General features: G+C 40.7%; 1 protein-coding gene across 2 annotated transcripts in view; it reads left to right on the plus strand.

The window, feature by feature from the left end:
- LOC109916068 (PHD and RING finger domain-containing protein 1-like) overlaps positions 1 to 15479 on the plus strand; it is a 42622-nt gene extending 27143 nt beyond the window's left edge. For both annotated transcript variants that reach the window (XM_048621516.1, XM_048621515.1), the window contains 5 exons: positions 7297 to 7478; positions 10555 to 10693; positions 14358 to 14491; positions 14577 to 14764; positions 15344 to 15479. In XM_048621516.1, coding sequence (XP_048477473.1) covers positions 7297 to 7478; positions 10555 to 10693; positions 14358 to 14491; positions 14577 to 14764; positions 15344 to 15479 — 779 coding nt within the window. The remainder of the gene's footprint in view (positions 1 to 7296; positions 7479 to 10554; positions 10694 to 14357; positions 14492 to 14576; positions 14765 to 15343) is intronic.
- Positions 15480 to 19949: the final 4470 nt, after the last annotated feature.

Below are 19949 nucleotides of genomic sequence, written 5' to 3' on the forward strand. Positions count from 1 at the left end.
TGTTGCAATCCTGCCTGACAATCTAAATTGGTTGTCAGTGTAATTTAAGATTGTATCCTTATTCTGACTTGACCACTCCAATAAACTACATTCTATCTACCCTAGCACATCTAACCTATTAAAACAACTTGGTTGCGCAGAAGGGGGCCATTTGGCCCATCATGTTTGCACCAACTCTCCAAATGGGTGTTGTGACTTACATTATGCCATTCTCCTGTATTTTCCCCATATCCTTGCACATTGTTTCTATTTAAATAATCATTCAACACCCTCTTGAATGCCTCAAGTAAACCTGCCTCCACCACACTTCCAGGGTGTCCATTCTAGCCCAAGCAACTCATGTATGAAAACGTTTTTTCAAATCATATTTGCTTCTTTTGCAAATCACTTTAAATCTGTACCCTCTGGTTTTTGATCCTTTCACAAGTGGGAACAGTTTCCTCTATCTATTCAGTCCAAACCCAACATGATTTTGAAAAATCTATCAGATCTCAATTCAATTAAATCACTTTTAAATCTTCCATATTCAGAGGAAAACAAGCCTAATCTATCAGACATGGAAGTTTTTAAATGTATTAACAAATGTAAGCGAACATGGATTGAGAAAAGACTGGTGACCATCATAAAGGGGAATCCCAGAGTCATATACTGGCATACGAATTGTAAAGACTGGCAAAAAAAGGAGTAGGACCAATTAGGGATCAAACCAGATGGTTTGCACGTGATGGCAAGAAGCATGACTGAGGTATTAATACTTTGCATTTGCCTTACCAAGAAAGTAGATGCTACTGAGGCCAAGGTTTGGAGGTGGAAGTTCTGGGTTGGTGAGACTCTTCCAATGATATTCAAGGAAGTGAATGAGAATGGAAAGGAAACTACATATAATCATTTAGTCTTCCCTAGAATCTGGAGGTGCCAGAAGGCTAGAGAAATAAAGCCATGTATTCTTGTTCAGAAAAGGAGTAATGATAAGCCCAGCAATTGCAGATCAGTCAGTTTAAATTCAGTCATGAGTAAGCTTTTAGAAACAATAATTCGGGTTAGAATTAGCGGTCACATGAAAAAAGGTGGGTTGTTAAGGGCAAGCCAGCATGGATTTCTGTAGGGGAAATTGTGTTTGACTTAATTGCTGGAGTTTTTTGAAGATGTAATGGAAAAGGTGAATGTGGTTAATACTGGTGATGAGGTATGCATGACCTTTAAAAAGGTGTTTGATGTAATGCTGTATGACAGAAAGCTTCTGGAATGAAAGGGTCAATAATAAAGTGGATGCAAAATTGGCTGAGTAACAGGAAATGAAGAGTCATGGTCAATAGATATTTTTCAAGCTAGAAAGATTTGTGGTGGCGTTCCCCAGGGATTGGTATTGGGACCCTTGCTTTTCCTGATACATATTAGTCATTTAGATCTTGATGTGCAGGGGACAGGTTTAGCACCTGCTACTGGAAACTTGGAAACATCGTAAAATGGGAGATGGAAGTGTAGAATTCCAAAAGGACATTGACAAGTTGAAGTGGGCAGTAGGTGGCAGGTGAGGTTCAGTTCGGACAAGTGTGTGATGATGCATTTTGTTAGGAAGAATATGGACATTCAATATAGAATTGGGTGTACAATTCTAAAGGGGTTGCAAGAGCTGGATGTATATGTGTATAGTCCTCCGAAGGTGACAGGGTAAATGGAAACAGCAGTTAATGCCTCACAAGAGTAAGATAAGGGCCCACGGTGTTAGAGGCAAGGTGCTAGCATGGATAGAAGATTGGCTGTCTGGCAGAAAGCAGAGAGTGGGGCTAAAGGAGTCTTTCTCAGGATGGCAGCCGGTGACAAGTAGTGTTCCGCAAGGGTCGGTGCAGGGACCACAACTTTTCACTTTGTACATTAATGATCTCGAAGGAACTGTGGGCATTCTGGCTAAGTTTGCAGATGATATAAAGATAGGTGGAGAGACAGGTAGTATTGAGGAGGTGGCGAGGCTGCAGAAGGATTTGGACAAGTTAGCAGAGTGGGCAAAGAAGTGGCAGATGGAGTACAATGTGGGAAAGTGTGACGTCATGCACATTGGTAAGAAGAATAAAAGCATGGACTATTTTCTAAATGGGGAGAAAATTCAGAAGTCTGAAGTGCAAAGAGACTTGGGAGTTCTAGTCCAGGATTTTCCCAAGGTAAACTTGCAGGTTGAGTCAGTAGTCAGGAAGGCAAATGCAATGTTGGCATTTATTTTGAGAGGACTTGAATATAAAAGTAGGGATGTACTACTGAGGCTTTATAAGGCTCTGGTCAGGCCATGTCTGGAGTATTGTGTGCAGTTTTGAGCCCCATATCTCAGGAAGGATGTACTGGCCCTGGAGTGGGTTCAGAGGTGGTTCACGAGAATGGTCCCAGGAATGGAAAGCTTAACATATGAGGAACGTTTGAAGACTCTGGGACTATACTCATTGGAGTTTAGAAGGATCAGGGGGGAATCTAATTGAAACTTACAGAATACTGAATGGCCTGGTCAAAATGGATGTTGGGAAGATGCTTCCATTGGTGGGAGAGTCTAGGACCTGAGGGCACAGCCTTAGAGTAAAGGGAAGACCTTTTAGAACAGAGATAAGGAGAAACTTCTTCAGCCAGAGAGTGGTGAATCTATGGAATTCACTGCAACAGAAGGCTGTGGAGGCCAGGTCATTGAGTACATTTAAGACTGAGATAGACAGGTTCTTGATTATTAAGAGGATCAAGGGTTGCGGGGAGAAAGCAGGAGAATGGGGTTGAGGGACTTATCAGCCATGATTGTATGGCGGAGCAGACTCGATGGGCCGAATGGCCTCATTTCTGCTCCTACGTCTTATGGTCTTAATAAGGCAACTCGGCGATAGCAAGAACCTTTGGAGGGAGAAGGAGAAGAAGGGTCCCGATCCGAAACATCAACTATTCTACTTCTCCGATTCTGCCTGACCTGTGCTCCTCCAGCTCCACACTGTGTCTCTAGTTAATAAAGCAAAATTTATTTATTGGCGTATTAAGTACAAAACCAAGGAGATTATGGTTAACTTATACAAAACAGTTGTTTAGCCTCAACTGGACATTGTAGGAAGGATGTGAGTTCATTGGAAAAGGTGCAGAAGAGATTTACAAGCATGGTTCCAGGGATAAGAAATTTGAGTTGTGAGGATTTAGTTCGTAGAAGCTGGGATTGTTCTCCTTGGAGAAAAGAAGGCCAAGAGGAAATCTGGTAGAAGTTTTCAAAATCATGGGAAGTCTGGTTCGAGTAGATTTTGAGAATCTGTTCCTGTTTGTAAAAGGATTGAGAATGAGGAGGCACAGATTTTCAGTGATTTGAAAACATAGAACATACAATGTGTGAAAAAGATTTTTGTCACAGTGGTTCAGGTCTGGAATGAACTGCCTGAAAGTGTCAAAGACATACTGTATTACATAGTGAAAAGTGGCCCTTTGAGCAGCACAGATATGATGGGCCATTGAGCATCTATCGACACATCCCACTTCTCAGCACTTGGTCTGTAGTCTTGTATGCTGTGGCATAACCAGAGCTCATCTAAATACTCCTTAAATGTTGTGATTTTTCCTGCCTCTACCACCCTTTCAGACACTAAGTTCCACAAATTCATTGTCGTTGGGGGAAAGATATTTTCCCTAACACCTCTGAACCTCTTGTCCCACTCCTTAAATCTGTGCTCCTCATTATTTTGTAGACTTAATCAGATCACATCTCAGCCTTCTCTGCTGTAAGAAAAACAACCCCAGCTTATCTAGTCTCTTTTCACAACTGAGATGTTCCAGCACAGGCAACAGGCTGACAAATCTCTAGTGCAGTCACATCCTTCTTATAGTGTGGCAATGGAACTGTACATGGTCCTCGAGCTGTGGCCTAACCAACATCTTAAACAGCTCCATTATAATCTCCTTGCTCTTGTATTCTGTATGTCACCTAATAAAGGCATGTATCTCAGATGCTGCCTTAACCACCCAAACCACATGTCATGTTTCCTTCAGGTATCTGTGGACATGTACACCCAGGTCCCACTGATTCTCAGTTTGGCCAGGGTCCTACCATTCATAATTTATGCTTTCACATTGGTAGTCTTCCCAAAATTCATCTCTTCACGTTTTTCAGGTTTAAAATTCATCTGTCACTGCTGTGCCCACTTGATAGCCTGTCTAAATCTTCCTGTAGTCTAAAGCTTTCCTCCTGACTATTTATCACACCAATAATTTTTGTTTAATCTGAGAAGTTGTACGTGGCAAACAAGTGAAACTGCACAGAACCCTGTGGAACACCACTGAACACAGGTTTCCAGTCGCAAAACGTACCTTTAAATGTCACCCTTTGTACCTGCCACTGAGCCAGTTTTGGATCCAATTTGCCAAAGGGTCCTGGATCCCAAGTGCTCACACCTCCTTGACCAGTCACCCACATGAGACCTTGTCAGAAGCTTTACAGAAGTCCATGTAGATTACTGAAATGCACTACCCTCATCCACACACCCAGTCACTACCTCAAAAAATGTAATTAAATTTCTTAGATACTGTCTCCTCTTGACAAAGCTATGCTCAGTCTCTTTGATTAATCCTTGTCTCTCCAGGTAGAGATACATTCTGTCCCTCAGAATTTTTCCAAAGTTTCCCTACCACTGATATTACATTCACTGGCTTGTAGTTCCCTGGTTTACCCCTACTGCCCTTCTTGAATAATGGTACCACATAAACTATCTTCAATTATCTGGCACCTCCCCTTTGTCCAGAGAGAACTAAAAAATTAATTTCAAGGCCCTTGCAATCTCCTCCCTTGCATTCTACCGTAGCCTAGGATACATCTAATTTGGGATTTATCAAATTTTATCGCTGCTAATACCTTCTCCCTTTCAATTCTAATTTGTTTATTTTGATCACAGTCATGGCCCTGGTTTTTGTATCTATATTGTTTATCTTGATATTGAATGCAGATATAAAGTAATCATTTGAAACCTTGCGTATGTCTTCTGGCTCTACACATATTGCCACCTTGCATTATAATGGGCCCTATTTTCTCCGTGGTTATCCACTTGCCTCTAAACTACTTCTAAAAATGCATTTTGATTATCTTTTATTTTACCCACCGTGTTTTTTTTTCATGCTCCTCTTTGCTCCCCTAATTTATTTTCTAAGTATCCCTGTGCATTTTCAATACTCCTCTGAGGCTCTTTACTGTTTTCACCCCTTGATATCACTATAAGGTTTGCTTTTATTCCTTTGTCCAGTCCTGTACTTGCGTCAACATCCAGGGTTCCCAGGACATGTTTGCAGCTCCTTCATCTTTGCAGGAATGTGTTGGGCCTGCACTCTCATTATTTCCTTTTTAAATTACTCCCATTGATCTGATGTAGATTTTCCTACAAGTAACTCTCCTAGTCCACTTTGGGTAGATCCTGTTTTATCGTGTTAAAATTGGTCTTCCCCCAGTTCAGTACCTTTACTTTTGATGCTTCTTTGTCCTTTTCCATAAGCCTTAAACCTTAGAGTTATGGCCACTATCACTGAAACGCTTCTTGCCTGGCACTTCTACCATTTACCAAGCTTTCTTTCCCAATATTCCCCCTGTTTGTCTGACTTTGTAAGTGCTGGCTTAAAAAATGGTGCTGTACACATTTTAAAATTTCTGCCTCCTCGAATTCTTTCACAACTTGTCTATCGCATTCAGTGTTTGAGAAGTTGCACTTCCTGTTATCAACCTGTTGTTTTTACACTTCTCTGAAATTTGCCTAGTGCCCTTCTATAGCACCCTGACTGTTTGGAGGTCAAAGTATACCCCCAGTAACATGATGGCTTCCTTTCTGCTTTTAGGTTTTACCTATATGGCCTCAATTGAAGAATTCATGCAAAAGGCTGAGGGGAGACTCGATAGAAGTCTATAAAATGATGAGATGTATAGATAGGGTTGACAGTCAGAATCTTTTTCCCAGGCGGCATGCATTTAAGCTGAGAGAGGGAAAGTTGAAAAGAGATGTGAGGGACAGGTTTTTTAACAGAGAATGGTAGCAGTTTGGAAAGCACTACCAGAGGCAATGATGGAGGCAGATACGATGGGGCATTTAAGGAACTATTAGATAGACACATGAATATGCAAGGAATGGAGGGATATGTACCAAGAGCAGGCAGAAGGGATAATTTTAATTTGGTGTCATGTTTGGCACAATATCGTGGGCGAAAGGGCTTGTTCCTGTGCTGTACCGTTCTATGCTCTATCGCACAACAGCCCCTTGCCTGCAGCTCCTCTGTGCACCCACAAGCTCAAGCCCAACTGCCCTCACCTCCACTTGCTTGCACCTTGCCCCTGACCCCACCCTGATGGACTCCACCCTCTCCGCACCCTGTCTCACTCTGTTGTCCCAGGGTCTGCAACTACTGCTCGCCCCTTCCAACTTCTCTGACTCTTCCATGACACCCTGCCCATCCTCCACTTCCTGGCAGCCTGGCTCTCATTTGCTTCTTCCCCAGTTCCTTTAATTTTCTCCTTGAAATCTTCCCATACCCCATCCAGCCGCATCATTGCTGCAACTTCAGGCCTGTGATAAGTGAAACCATTCATTTTCCTGCTTGCTGCTCTTCCAATCTCAGTTTCTCTCCTGGAGATAGTGAGAACTGCAGATACTGGAGTAAGAGTCAATAGAGTGTGGAGCTGGAGGAGCACAGCAGGTCAGGCAGTATCGGAGGAGAAGGTGAGTTGACGTTTCAGGTCTAGACCCTTTATCAGTACTTGCAGTCCTGATGAAGGGTCTAGGCCCGAAGCATCGACGCTCCTACTCCTCTGATGCTGCCTGCCTGCAGTGCTCCTCCAGCTCCACACTGTATTGACTCAGTTACTCTCCTGCATAGTTGTTGAGAGGCTCACTCTTTAAGGGGAACTCTTCCATTTCTACATGTCTGTATTTGGTATAATGGCTTGCGCAGGCCATTATCTCTTCAGTGGGCCACATTCGCAGGTCACTTGTTGGACAACTTACTTAATATCTTAGTTGTGGTGTTTTATTCTCAATTAGAAGACCTAAGACTTCTTACTAAATTAAAGATGCCAAATATGCATATGTTGCTGTTGAGTTTGTGCCCAAATAACTGATCATTACTCTTGGACCTTTTTACCCAGAAGATTATGTTTACAGAAGATAGGTCTTTTCAGGTAGGCAGCTAAATGCACTGGGTTATGTAAACAGTAATTTGAATTCTTTCTTAGTTCATACTGAAGCTTGCGAATGGGCAAAGATAGTTAGAAAAGGTGTTATGAGAGTAATAACTGATCTCATTTGCCTCTGTTTGTAGTGGTTGAGGAGATTGATGAAGAAGAAGTTGCCTTCCTTGTTGCTGATGCAGCTCAAGAACCCACTACTTCCCGGTTACGTCCCTCTACTAGAAGAACTCGTGCTATTGCAAGGACTCGCCAAAGTGAACGTGTACGGGAAAATGTAAATCGGAGCAGGATTACCCATGCCCATCAAATTGAGGTGTGCTGAATTTCAGAATATAAAACCATGTGGTTCACAACTATATCCGTACGAAACTAAGTTAAGACAACCCAGTGGATGTGATGCAGTGATGTTTCAAATATACCTTAGGATATGTCCACATCTGAGCTCCTGCAGGCTTATGCCTCTGTTGGGAAGTAATTGTATCAAAGCTGCATTAACTGTCTTGTAACCCAGGAATTCTTCCAATTATGTATTAAAGAAATGATGGATTTTTTGAATCAGGTGTGTTTTTGTGGTTAGGGATAAAACAAGGCACTCCTTTTGGATATCCAAGTAAAATACTTATGGAGATCTAGTAATCTGTGCGATGTGCCTTTCACCCTTCCCAATATTTCAATCTTGCGTCAAGTTGAGAAGATTGTCTAAATGCACAGCAGCATTAATACCTTTAAGTAGGATAAGTAGCTAGACACTTTAAAATATGCTCACACAGACAGCAAATTGTGAAGTAAAATGTATTGATTTTCAGTTTTAATTAAATTGTACAGAGTGAACTAAAGATTGGATCATACATATTAAAAGTGGATTTCTTTATCAAAATTGATTGACATTACACTAATCGAGGAGTCACTTATGTTCTTTATCAGTAGTTATGATTTACAATTTGTCAGAAAATGAGTTCCACTTCTTTATAAGTTGTGATTTTTAGATGTTTTTAATAATATTACAGCATTAAATGGAAATCTCTTGTCAGTTTTCTAAGACTTCAATTGCATGACCTATGAAAAAGTACAGAATCGTTAACACCAAATTCAGTAATATCCTGTAGGGAAGGAAGCTGCCATCTTTACCTGGTCTGGCCTACATGTGACTCCAGAACCATAGCATTGTGGTTGATTCTTATCTACTGTCTAGGAAATTAGGGAAAGGCAATAAATGCTGACCCAGCCGGTGATGCCCTCATTCCATGAATAAATGAAAAGAAAATTCTGGCTTTCTACATTATTTTGCCTCTATGGATTCCTGATGTTTCGTAAGAATAATGATGAGTGAGCACCGATAGTTTCACTGTAACTGCTACTGCAAAATGAGAGATTTGTAATTGGTGCCTTTTTAAACTAATTGATGGCTTTGTAATTGTAATCTGTTTGGTCATGTTCGTAAATCATTCGATTTAGTGGCAGTTTGCAGAATTTTAGGTGCCCCAAAAATCTCATCCTAGCATTGCAGTGAGTTTTCAATTCATTTCCTTCATGTTTGGATTCACTTGACTAAATGGTAGTGACTCGTGCAGGGATCCTTGGTTTTGTCTGTGCCAATGACTTCTCTTCGTGAATTATGCTGAAATGTGTTCATTGCTGTGACATCCATCACCCATCCCTACTCATGATCCTACACTTATTAGACAACCATGTATGTGTTTTGTACCAGGAGCTACTCACGAGTGTGATCTCTGGTTTTTTTATCTCTCTGTTAACTTTAATAATAATGACTTCACCGACTGACTGGCTAGCTCAGCACCGTCTAGGAATTTTCCTATGTGATAGTGACATGACATGGATAATTTCCCCACTGAACCAAATCCACTCATGAACAAGTACTGAGGCTACATTAGACAAGGCACTTCAGACACTAATCTTGTGATTGCACCCCATTTAATATTAACAACTACCACATGGCATATTGACCTATCAATGCTGCAAAGCCATTCAGCAGCCTTGATATTTCAACTCTCACAAACTCCCTACTGTTGCATATCAATGTGGCGGCACGAGGGAGTGAGAATGGGGGCGATTCTCTGTTGGAGATGGTCAGTCGATTCTCTGTTGGAGACGGTCACTGCCTGACACTTAAGCGGCAAGTAGAATGTTATCCGGCTCGTACTGCACATGAATGTATGCAGTTTCAGACCCGAGGAGCCACGTGCTGAACATTGTCTGATCATTGGCAGTCATTCCTACTTTTATAATAGAGGGAAAGTCATTGATGAGGCAGCTGAAAATGGTTGAGCCTGACATGCTAACCTAAGGAATACTTGTTTGGCCTCAAGTAAACAGAACCATTTTTCTTTATGCTGCGTATGATTCTTGATATAGAGTTTTCCCTTGATTCTCACTGACTCATTTTGGTAGGGAGCTGAATGCCACACTTGGCCAAATGCTACCTTGAGGTCTTGGGCAGTTGATCTTAGCTTGCCTCTGCAGTTCGGCTCTTCTGTCCATGTTTGCACCAAGGCTCTAGTTAGATTTGGAGCCACATTGCTCTGGTGGAACCCATATTAAGCAGTAGTGAGAGAGTTTTTACTGTGTAAGTGATATGTATTGGCACTGTCGATGACACCTTCCAGCACTTTGTTGATTGAGAGTAGACGAATGGGAATTGACAAGATTGAATTTGTCCTATTTGTTGTGAACCTGGGCAATTTTCGTCTTTGTTGGGTAAATGTCAATGTTATAGCTATAATGGAACAGCTTGGCCAGGGCACGGTCAGTTCTGAAGTACGTATCTTCCGTACAACAGCCAGGACATTGTCAGACCCATAGCCTTTATTGTGGTCAGTGCCTTCAACCATTTCTTATTATCACGTGGTATGGATTAAATTAGCTCAGGATTGGAACCTGTGATGTTAATGACCTCAGGAGGAGGCCAGGATGGATCATCAGTTGACACTGCTGTCTAAACATGTTTGGAAATACTTTGGTATTGGATTGTTGGAAGGGCCACATGTTTCTAAGGTTTTTTAAAAAATTAAAACCATTGAGTTCACAATATATATTATCATGATCATGATTATGATCATAGTTGTTATAAAAAGATTCATGTTTTTTTTATCAATTTGGTATCATGTCAAACAAAAACTGAGGGAAAAGAAACTAAAGAACTGGTGATGCTGGAAATCTGGAACAAAATCAGAAATTGATGGAGAACGGTTCTGAAGAAGGGTCACTGGGCCCAAAACATTAGCTCTGCATTCTGTCCACAGATGCTGCCAGATCTGCTGAGTTTCTCCAGCAATTTCTGGCTTCGTTTAAAAAAGGGAAACTTGATTACAACTACTAATATGCACTAAAAGGGGGCTTGTAATGTAACTTGTGCTGGTTTTTACCAACAGCATGTGCCGCAGTACCTGATGAATGCAAGCCTGCTAGATGAAACTATTGAAACAGTTGTTGCAGGCTTAAACACAGCTGTGTATCATCGGCCTCTCACTCCACGAGCTCCAAGCACAAAGAAATGTAGACGAAGACCAGGTAATTGTGACTAGATTCAAGCAAAAAAGGGATGTAAAAGCTAATATTCCTGAACCTGAACATTCTCATCTCTCTCCCACCATGGACTTTTCTATCAAATCCCTTCCTTCTTTTACATTAACGTCCCTATTAAAGCCAATTCAAACTCTGCCATCAAAGTCCTTACTTCTCTCCTGATATTTCTACTGTCATAGCCGATCCCTGTCTCTCATTATTCTGATCAAAACCTTCCCCCTTTCTCATTAATTCTCATTAAAACCCTCCTTGTTTTCCCATTAACGTTCCCATCATAGCTTAACTCTCTTTCCCATTAGCTGTCCAATCAAAAACCATCCCTTTCTCACACCAAAGATGGTCCTCCTTGTACATTAACTGCTACTTATTATACTTTGAGCGTGGCAAAATTATTGCTTGCTTACTTTGTATCAGTACTACATGGCATATACAGCACAGAAACAGACTACTAGTGTTCAACCCAACTAAAGAATCATACAGTTCAGAAGAGGCCCTTCAGTCCATCGAGTTTGTACTAGCAAAAATGAACAAAATTTACACAAGCCCTGGAGTACTGTGTACAATTCTGGTTGCCATGCTATAGGAAGGAGCGGGTTCAGAAAAGATTTACAAGGATGTTGCCGGGAATGAAGGGTTTAAGTTATAAGGATAGGCTAGGACTTTTTAACTGAAGCGTAGAAGATTGAGGCGTGACCTTCTAGAGGTTTATAAAATCATGAGGGGCATAGATAAGGTGAATAGCAAGGGTATTTTCCCTAGGGTGGGGAGAGTTCAAAACTAAGGGCATATTTTTTAAGGTTAGAGGAGAAAGAGTTTAAAAAGGACACGTGGGCAACTTTTTTTACATAGAGTGTTTCATATGTGGAACGAATTGCCAGAGGAAGTGGTGGGAGCAGATACAGTTATAACATTTAAAAGACATTAGGGTAAGTATGTCAATAGCAAAGATTTGGACGGATATGGGTCAAACACAGGCAAGCGAGACTAGTTTGGTTTGGGAACATGGTTGGCGTGGACTAGTTGGACCAAAGGATCTGTTTCCCTGCTGTATGACTTTGTGACTCGGATTCCCACTTTCCAGCACTAGGCATATTCCCTTCAATGTTAGCACACTTGATGCACTCCCCTAAGTACTTTTTAAAGGTTGTGAGATTTCTTACTTCAACTATCCCCCTAACCAATCTATTCCAGAACATTGCCACCCTGTGGATGAATAAGTTTTTCCTTTAATCCCCTCTAAACCTCCCACGTTTCACCTTTAAAAGTGTACCCTCTTGTTATTGACTGTTCAACTAAGGAGAGCAACTGCTCTATCCATGCGCCTCAATTAGGATCCCCAACCTTCTCTGCTTCAAAGAAAACAACCTGAGCTTATCCAGCCTGTCTTCATAGCTAAGATGCTGCATTCCCGGTAACATCCTGGTGAATCTCTTCTACACCCCCTCCAGTGCAATCATGTCCTTCCTGTTATGCAGAATCCATAGCTGCTCATAGTTCTGCAGTTTGACTTAAATAAACTCCCATACAGCTCCAACATATCACCCCTGCTCTTATAATCTAAGGCCCTTATGATAAAGGCAAGTATCCTGTATGCCTTCTTAAATATCCTGTTAAACTCTCCTGCCATCAGGGATCTGTGGCCTACTGCCTCAAGATCCCCCTGTTCTTCTGAGCTTCTTGCCGTTCATTAAGTACTTCCTTGTCTTCTTGCTTCTTCCTCACACTTAGGGTCATGTTCCATCTGCCACTGATCTTCTCATCTGACTAATCTGTTTCTATCCTAAGGTCTTCTTCCTCACTGTCAACCACCTGGCCAATCTTCGTGTCATCCACAGATTTATTTATTGTATCTCCCCACATTCTCATCTGCATTATTTATATATATAATAATAATATATGTTGTCATCTTTACATGTCTCAGTGAATTAGTTATAGAGTCATAAAGATTTACAGCACAGAAACAGACCCTTCAGTCCAACTCGAAAATGTTGACCAGATATCCTAAATTAATCTAGTCCCAGTTGCCAGCATTTGGTTCGTATCCCTCTAAACCCTTCCTTTTAAATATACACATCCAGATGCCTTCTAAATGTTGTAATTGTACCAGCCTACACCACTTCCTCTGGCAGCTCATTCCATACATGCAGTACACTCTGCATGAAAATGTTGCCCCTTAGGTCCCTTTTAAATCTTTCCCCTCTCGCCTTAAACTTACGCCCTCTCATTTGGACACCCACACCCTTTGGGAAAGACCTTGTCTATTTACCCTACCCATCACCTTCAAAAATTTATTAACCTCTGCAAGGTCAGCCCTCAGCCTCTGACACTCCAGGGAAAATAGCTCCAGCCTATTCAGCCTGTCCCGAAAGCTCAAACCCTCCATCCCTGGCAACATCCTTGGAAATCTTTTGTGAACCCTTTCAAGTTTCACAACATTTTTCCTATAGCAGGGAGACCAGAATTGCATGCAGTATTCCAAAAGTGGCCTAACGATTGTCCTGTACACCCGCAACATGACCTCCCAACATGTATACTCAATGCACTGACCAATAAAGGCAAGCTTACCAAATGCCTTCTTCACTGTCCTATCTACCTGCAACTCCACTTTCAAGGAACTATGAACTTGCACTCCAAAATCTCTTTATTCAGCAACATTCCTCAGAAACTTACTATTAAGTGTACAAGTCCTGCTCTGATTTTCCTTTCCAAAATGTAGCACCTCACATTTATCTAAATTAGACTCCGTCTGCCACTCTTTGGCCCATTGACCCATTTGATCAAGATCCTGTTATCTGCTCCCCAAGCATCTGCTAACTGTTTGAGTGCCCATTAGACTTCAAACAGTGTAACTACTTTTTTAAAACCCTAAGCTCTACCCACAAAGCCTCATTTGATGACCTTTCCAAGGTATTGTCCATCCTTACTGCTGTAACTGACTCCTTGAATAACAAATATAATACCACCTCTTCTTTTACACCCTCCCTGTCTCACCTGAAAATACTATACCCTAGAATGTTGAGTTGCCAGTCCCGCCCCTTCCTTATCCATGTGAGGGAATCAACATCACGGTTATACATGTCAATCCACACTCATCTGTCTGTCTTATAATACTTCCAGCATTATAGTAGAGACCTTCCAGCTTTGCCTTACTCCCCTGAGAACTCCCTCTGCCTGGGTTCCTTTTCTAAGGTATGCTGTGTCAATATTGAACTTTTTAAAAGGGCTTTGAACTACGAGGGCTTTGAACTATTGAGCCAGTCCATCCATAAATTCTTCAAAGCGTTTCTTACTTGTTTTTTCTGTATTTTCTATGAATTTGTTTGCCATTAACCGAGCTATTATTTACAATTCTGTCGTGTTACTATATTAGATACTTCATGGAGTCATTCTCTTATTTACCATTGTTCTAGCTAGTGAAGCAAAAATTCTTTAATTTTTCCTCATAATATATGGAATGGGATCAGGAGGTTGGGGGGCATTCTTGGTGGTTGTACAGAGCAGGTGGTGAGTATGAAAAGGAGTATTTTTAACTCTGCATTTCTGACTGTAGAATGACATTTGGTGTTAAGATTGTATTTCTAGCCTTGCAGTAATCACCCAGAAGCTGAATGAGCTGACTTATGATGTGACCTTACTGTGGTCTTTCCAGGTAAAAAGAGGAAAAAAGCTGGAACAAAGAAACCTCGCAGCAAAACCAGTCAAGCGTCTGGAACGAAAGTCACTGGAAAGCCTGCAAGGAAACGGAGGAGAAAAGTGAAAAGAAGGAAGGGAAAGAAGAAGGCGGTGAGAACCTCATTATTGTTGTTCTGTACTGAACTTCTCAATTTTCAGTCAAATATTTGGGTAACACTTTTGTGTTTTTAAATAGGTTAAATTGAGTTTCACAGCACGGTCACGCATTGCAAAGAACCTTGGCCTTGGAAAGCCTGTAAATGGCATTTCAGTTCCTTCTGTGTACAGGCCACTAGAACCATCCCTGAAGTCTATGCGAACAGATATTGGAGCAGCTTCATTATCTGTATACGGTGATCCAAATGACCTGGACCCATTTGAAAGGTTTGTTTTCTATTGATGTGATTGTTCTAGTGTACTTCTCAGAGATTTGGTTACAAAATCTAGGCTCATACCTCAGGGAGAGCTTTCAAGATCACAGCCAGGAAAGGTGAAGGGTCTTCGGGAGATTTGAGAGTGTTGAAAAGGCCATAGATAGAAGAGGTGAAGAATAGAGTAGAGATGAGGCCATGAAGGATACGTACATAAGGAGGTGGATTTTGTAGGTGTGTGTTAATGTTGTGTAGCCTACTCCAGAGAATCATGGACTCTGCTTTGTTGAGTGTATTTAAAACTGATATAGACAAAATGTTGGCGTCTCAGGAAATTTAGTGATATTGGAAGTCGGAGGAAGGTGAAATTGTGTTACAGAGTCAACCATGATCATATTGAAAGAGGAGCAGACCAAGTTGTTCTATTTGTTATGTACTTCTGTGCTGTAAATTTCTCTTGTGCAGAGCTCCTCAGGACTTGTTAGATTTATGGGCTGAATAATTAGTTGGCTGTCATTTGAAATGTAAAATTACTAATAATTTAGGCTTTGTGAGAAAACTAAATGATTTAGAAATAAATATTACTTTTTAGTGCTGCTGAACCTTTGGACAGGGAAACATCAAGCCCTAGGTCACTTGTTAGCAACAAAAGAAGAATTCTTTCCCGCTCAGCTCTGCGATCTCATCGGCCCGTAGCCCGACCAATCTCTGTAAAAATCTCAAGGTAGGAAAGTCTATTGGTGGATTGTTACTGTGATTTGATGTTTGATAAGCCCTTTAGCATAATAGAAATGTTAAGAATCCTATCTTATCCTCCCCTTTAAGAATAGACAACTTACTATGGCATAGTTTTCTTTAGCACCAGCTTTCTTTATAAAATCAGTGTTTACTGTTTCTAAATATTTTCTTTTTGAATATTGCTGACAAAGAGCGACTTGTTTCCAAATTATTTCTTTGTGCACTCATCAGGTCAAATGAAAGAATGTCAGATTTCAAATGATCACAAAAATGTGTACTAAGGGTGGAAAGGATACTGATTGGTTGGCAAGTCTATACTGGTCAAAGGACTGCCATAGTGAAAGCTACATAGAACTGCAGGTTCCCCGTGCTTCCAGTAATTTGGAGTAGGCACATGAGTTGAACATGTTCTAGTTCCTTGCAGAGAACACATCCTTGCATATGATTATATGTCACTTTCAGCAACTGAACTATGATGAACTTGAATGAATATCTTAAATTGTTTATGTAACTGTTAGCTCGTTCAGAACTGTTCAGCAAGTGCTACCCAATTGCAGAATCGTGCATACACTGCATTTTGCAATCTGCATAGGTGGATTCGTTGAGTAAGGTTTGTACTCTGCTTATTAAGAACAAGCAGCATGTTCTTCCGGCAGGGTCTAGGCCTGAAATGTCAGCTTCCCTGCTCCTCTGATGCTGCTTGGCCTGCTGTGTTCATCCAGCTCTACACCTTGTTATCTCTGTTCTTCTGGCTGTTTTGTTTTTTAGACGGCAATGCTTCAGCTAATCAGAATCAACTTATCCAACCATTCAGCACCCTGTTTTCCTCTGGTATAAATTGTTGCAGTTGTTTGAAATTCGATCTTCTTGTATTTGACCTGTTGAGTGCTTTGATAAAAAGAAAAAGCTTTGGCACCATGGCTTCTTTTGTTTTGAGTATTTGTAATTTTATCTTTCATAACTCCAAAATCTCTCCTGGCACATGTTAAGCCAATTGGCCTGTGGTTACCCATGTTAAACATGACTACCCAATTGATTTATGTTGACCATTCTCCTATCATTCTCCTCTCATTTTTGCTCAATGAACCACTGGCTTATGGTCTTAGGTGTTTCTACATAAATTTCCTTGGATTCCTTGTATTTATCCCATCAGGTTGCTTCACTGTGCTCCTTGACCATCTTACACATGAACACAGAAAGATTTATGACACAGAAGGGATATTTGTAAAATAATTATCTAGTCTTATCCCATTACCAGCTCTTGACCTATAGTCCTGTAAGTTATGGCTCCTTAAGTACATATCCAGACTTTTTAAAAATGTGATGAAGATTTCTACCTCTATCTTTGAGGCAGTGTGTTCTGGACAAATACCACATTCTGGATGAAAAAAGTTCCTCCTTAACTCTTTGCCAATTGCTTTAAATCTATGGACCCATTTCTTTTGATGCTCTTAGCTGATCAGATTAGGTTTTTTTTCTCCATTTGTGTTGTTTTCTCAATGTTTTGTGCATATTTCAGGTTAATCTGTGTTCTAATTCCTCTCTTTTGGAACCACATTCCGGCACCCTCATAATTTTATATATCTCAATTCATTCTGCCCTTTGCCGCCTCAGTAATCACCATTGTAGTCTTATTAAATCTTTCCTCTTAGCTAAAATTCTTCATTCCTGGCAACATCCTTGTAAATCTCTTTGTACTCTCTGTGATATGATGACATGTGCCCTGTAATGCAGTGATCAGAACTGTAGGCAATAGCTTAGCTAGCTAGTGTTTTGTACAGTTCCAGTGTAACCTCTCTGATCTCTCATTCTAAATCTTGGTCAATGGAAGAAGTTATTCCCTATGCCTTCTTGACCAACGTTGCTCTTGGTTCTGAAGATAACTTCAGGATTTTATAGAAACACACTCCAAAGTTCCCTTGTTCCTTTTATGTTTGCAGTATTCAATCATTTATTGCTTATTCCCTTGCCTTGTTTGAGCTCCTCAAATACATTACCTCCAGATTGGTCAGATAGACAGAAAAATGACAATCTGTTGATATCTTCTGGGAGACTATAGCTTTCCTTCTCATTATCCACCCCGCACCCACCATCTGCAACCCTCTTAATCTTGCCCCTTACATTTAAACCAAGATTAACGAGACTAAGTCATATATACAGCAGATGTTGTTTGAATTGGCACTCCAGTTAAACTGGAAAAATTATATACCTGAAATAACAGAAGTTTACTGTCGTATTGCAATCTCAACGATGTCTGAGTAACCAGTTTGAGGGTGTGAGTGAAAAGGCTCTCTGCCATTAAACTTTCTTTAAGGCTAAATTGCATTATTATTTAAGTAATTTATGCTGTAAATAAAGTATAACAATGATATGTATACCTTGCAGTACATTTCTATTATTTAGCGTTGTTTTACACTGATTATGTCGGTCTCTTGATCAACTGGCACACTCCTGGTCCTGTAGATGCAGGTTAATACAATGTTTGATGTGCTGTGAACAGTAAGGAATCCAGCAACAATCCCACAAAACACTGTAGCAGTTTTAAAATGCTATCAATCACAACCCTTTCCTTCCTGCTGCTGAGCCAATTTTTGATCTAACATGCCACTTTCTCCTGGATTCCATGAACATTTCATTTATAAAGTTTAATCTTTAATTTGGGTCCACGACAAAAATCTCACTAAATCTATGTAGGCATCATCAAATATACTACCTTCACTGATTCTTCTAGTTATTTCCTCACAAATACAGTAATTAGTCACACAAGATCTTCTGTTTCCAAGTTCATGCTGACTGTCCTTGATTAATCTGTGCTTGTCTAAATGATAGTTTTTACCATCTTTCAGAACTTTTTTGCAGTGATTTGTGCACTTCTGAGGTTAGGCTGACATTGTTGTAAATCTTTTCTTTTGCAACTATATTATGGCACCATATCTTTAGCCAAAGAGGATTGCAAAAGGATGCTATTTTCTCCCTTCTGAAAAAAAAAAATTCATTTGTGGGGATGTGGGAATTGCTGGCTGGCTAGCATTTATTGCCCATCCCTAGTTACCCTTGAGAAGTTGGTGGTGAGCTGCCTTCTTGAACCACTGCAGTCTACCTGCTGTGGGTTGACCCACAATACCATTATGGAGGGAATTCCAGGATTTTGACCCAGTGACAGTGAAGGAGTGGTGATATGTTTCCAAATCTGGATGGTGAGTGGCTGGAGAGGGGAGCTTGAAGGTGGTGGCATTCCCATATGTCTGCTTCCCTTGCCCTTCTAGATGGAAGTGGTCGTGGGTTTGGAAGGAGCTGTCCACCATCTGCAAGGCACAAGTCAGGAGTGTGATGGAATACTCCCCATTTGTCTGGATGAGTGCAGCTCCTACACACTCAAGAAGCTTGACACCATCCGGGACAAAGCAACCCGCTCGATTGGCACTACATCCAGAAGCATCCATACCCTTCACCACCGACGCTCAGCAGCAGCAGCTGTACGACCTACAAGATGCACTGCAGAAATTCACCAAGGCTTCTTAACTTCCAAGCCTATGATCTCTACCATGTAAACAGACAAGGGCAGCAGATACATGGTAACAACACCATCTTTATGTCAGCCATGATCCAGACTTGGAAATATGTCATCGTTGACAAATCTTGGAAATCTCTTCCTAACAACATTGTGGGTTTACCTATAGCAAATGGATTGCAGGGATCGCCTAGAGTTGCCAGTGGCTCCCACATCCCATGAATGAATAAAATAAACTTTATTTTCTGACTACAAAAAAGTTACCCCAAATGAATTTTAAGAATATTGCACAATTTGTAAATTTTGCAATTAATTTGTCCTAGCTAGTTGAAATCCTCACTGTACAACCCTTTTATTTCTACATTTTTCATCAATTTGCATGCATATTTGCTCCTCTTTGCTCCTCTGACTGTTTGGCATTCCATACTATAACTACAGCAGTGTGATTGGCCCTCTTTTTGTTCCTCAGTTCAACTCATGTTTTCAGTTGACTTCTAGCATAACATTCCCCACAGCTGTCATTGCTTTTTTTTTAAGCTAATGTTGTGACCACCTTTCCCCATTTCCCCCCACCACCGAAAAAAAAACTTCATATCCTCCTCCTCTATCCTTTTGACAACTTGGTAACCAGAAATCTTGAACTGCCATTCCTCTCCTTTTTAAACCATGTTTCAGTAATGATTATGATACCTTTTTATTTAATCACACATCCCATTATTTATTATAACCATTTATTTTGCTTTTAGCCAATTTAGGATTTACCTTTTTTTCAGTAACTCTCCCATGCAAATATTGAAACCAAATATTCAGTCAGTATTGCTGGAAATAACTTTTCTTCTTAAGAACGTAAGATCTAGGAGCAGGAGTAGGCCGTCTGGCCGTTTGAGCCTGCTCCGCCATTCAATAAGATCATGGCTGATCTTTTCGTGGACTCAGATCCATTTACCCG

This window comes from Rhincodon typus, unplaced genomic scaffold (genome assembly GCF_021869965.1).
Source record: "Rhincodon typus isolate 14 unplaced genomic scaffold, sRhiTyp1.1 hic_rhity00000727, whole genome shotgun sequence".
In the NCBI taxonomy this organism is placed as follows: Eukaryota; Metazoa; Chordata; class Chondrichthyes; order Orectolobiformes; family Rhincodontidae; genus Rhincodon; species Rhincodon typus.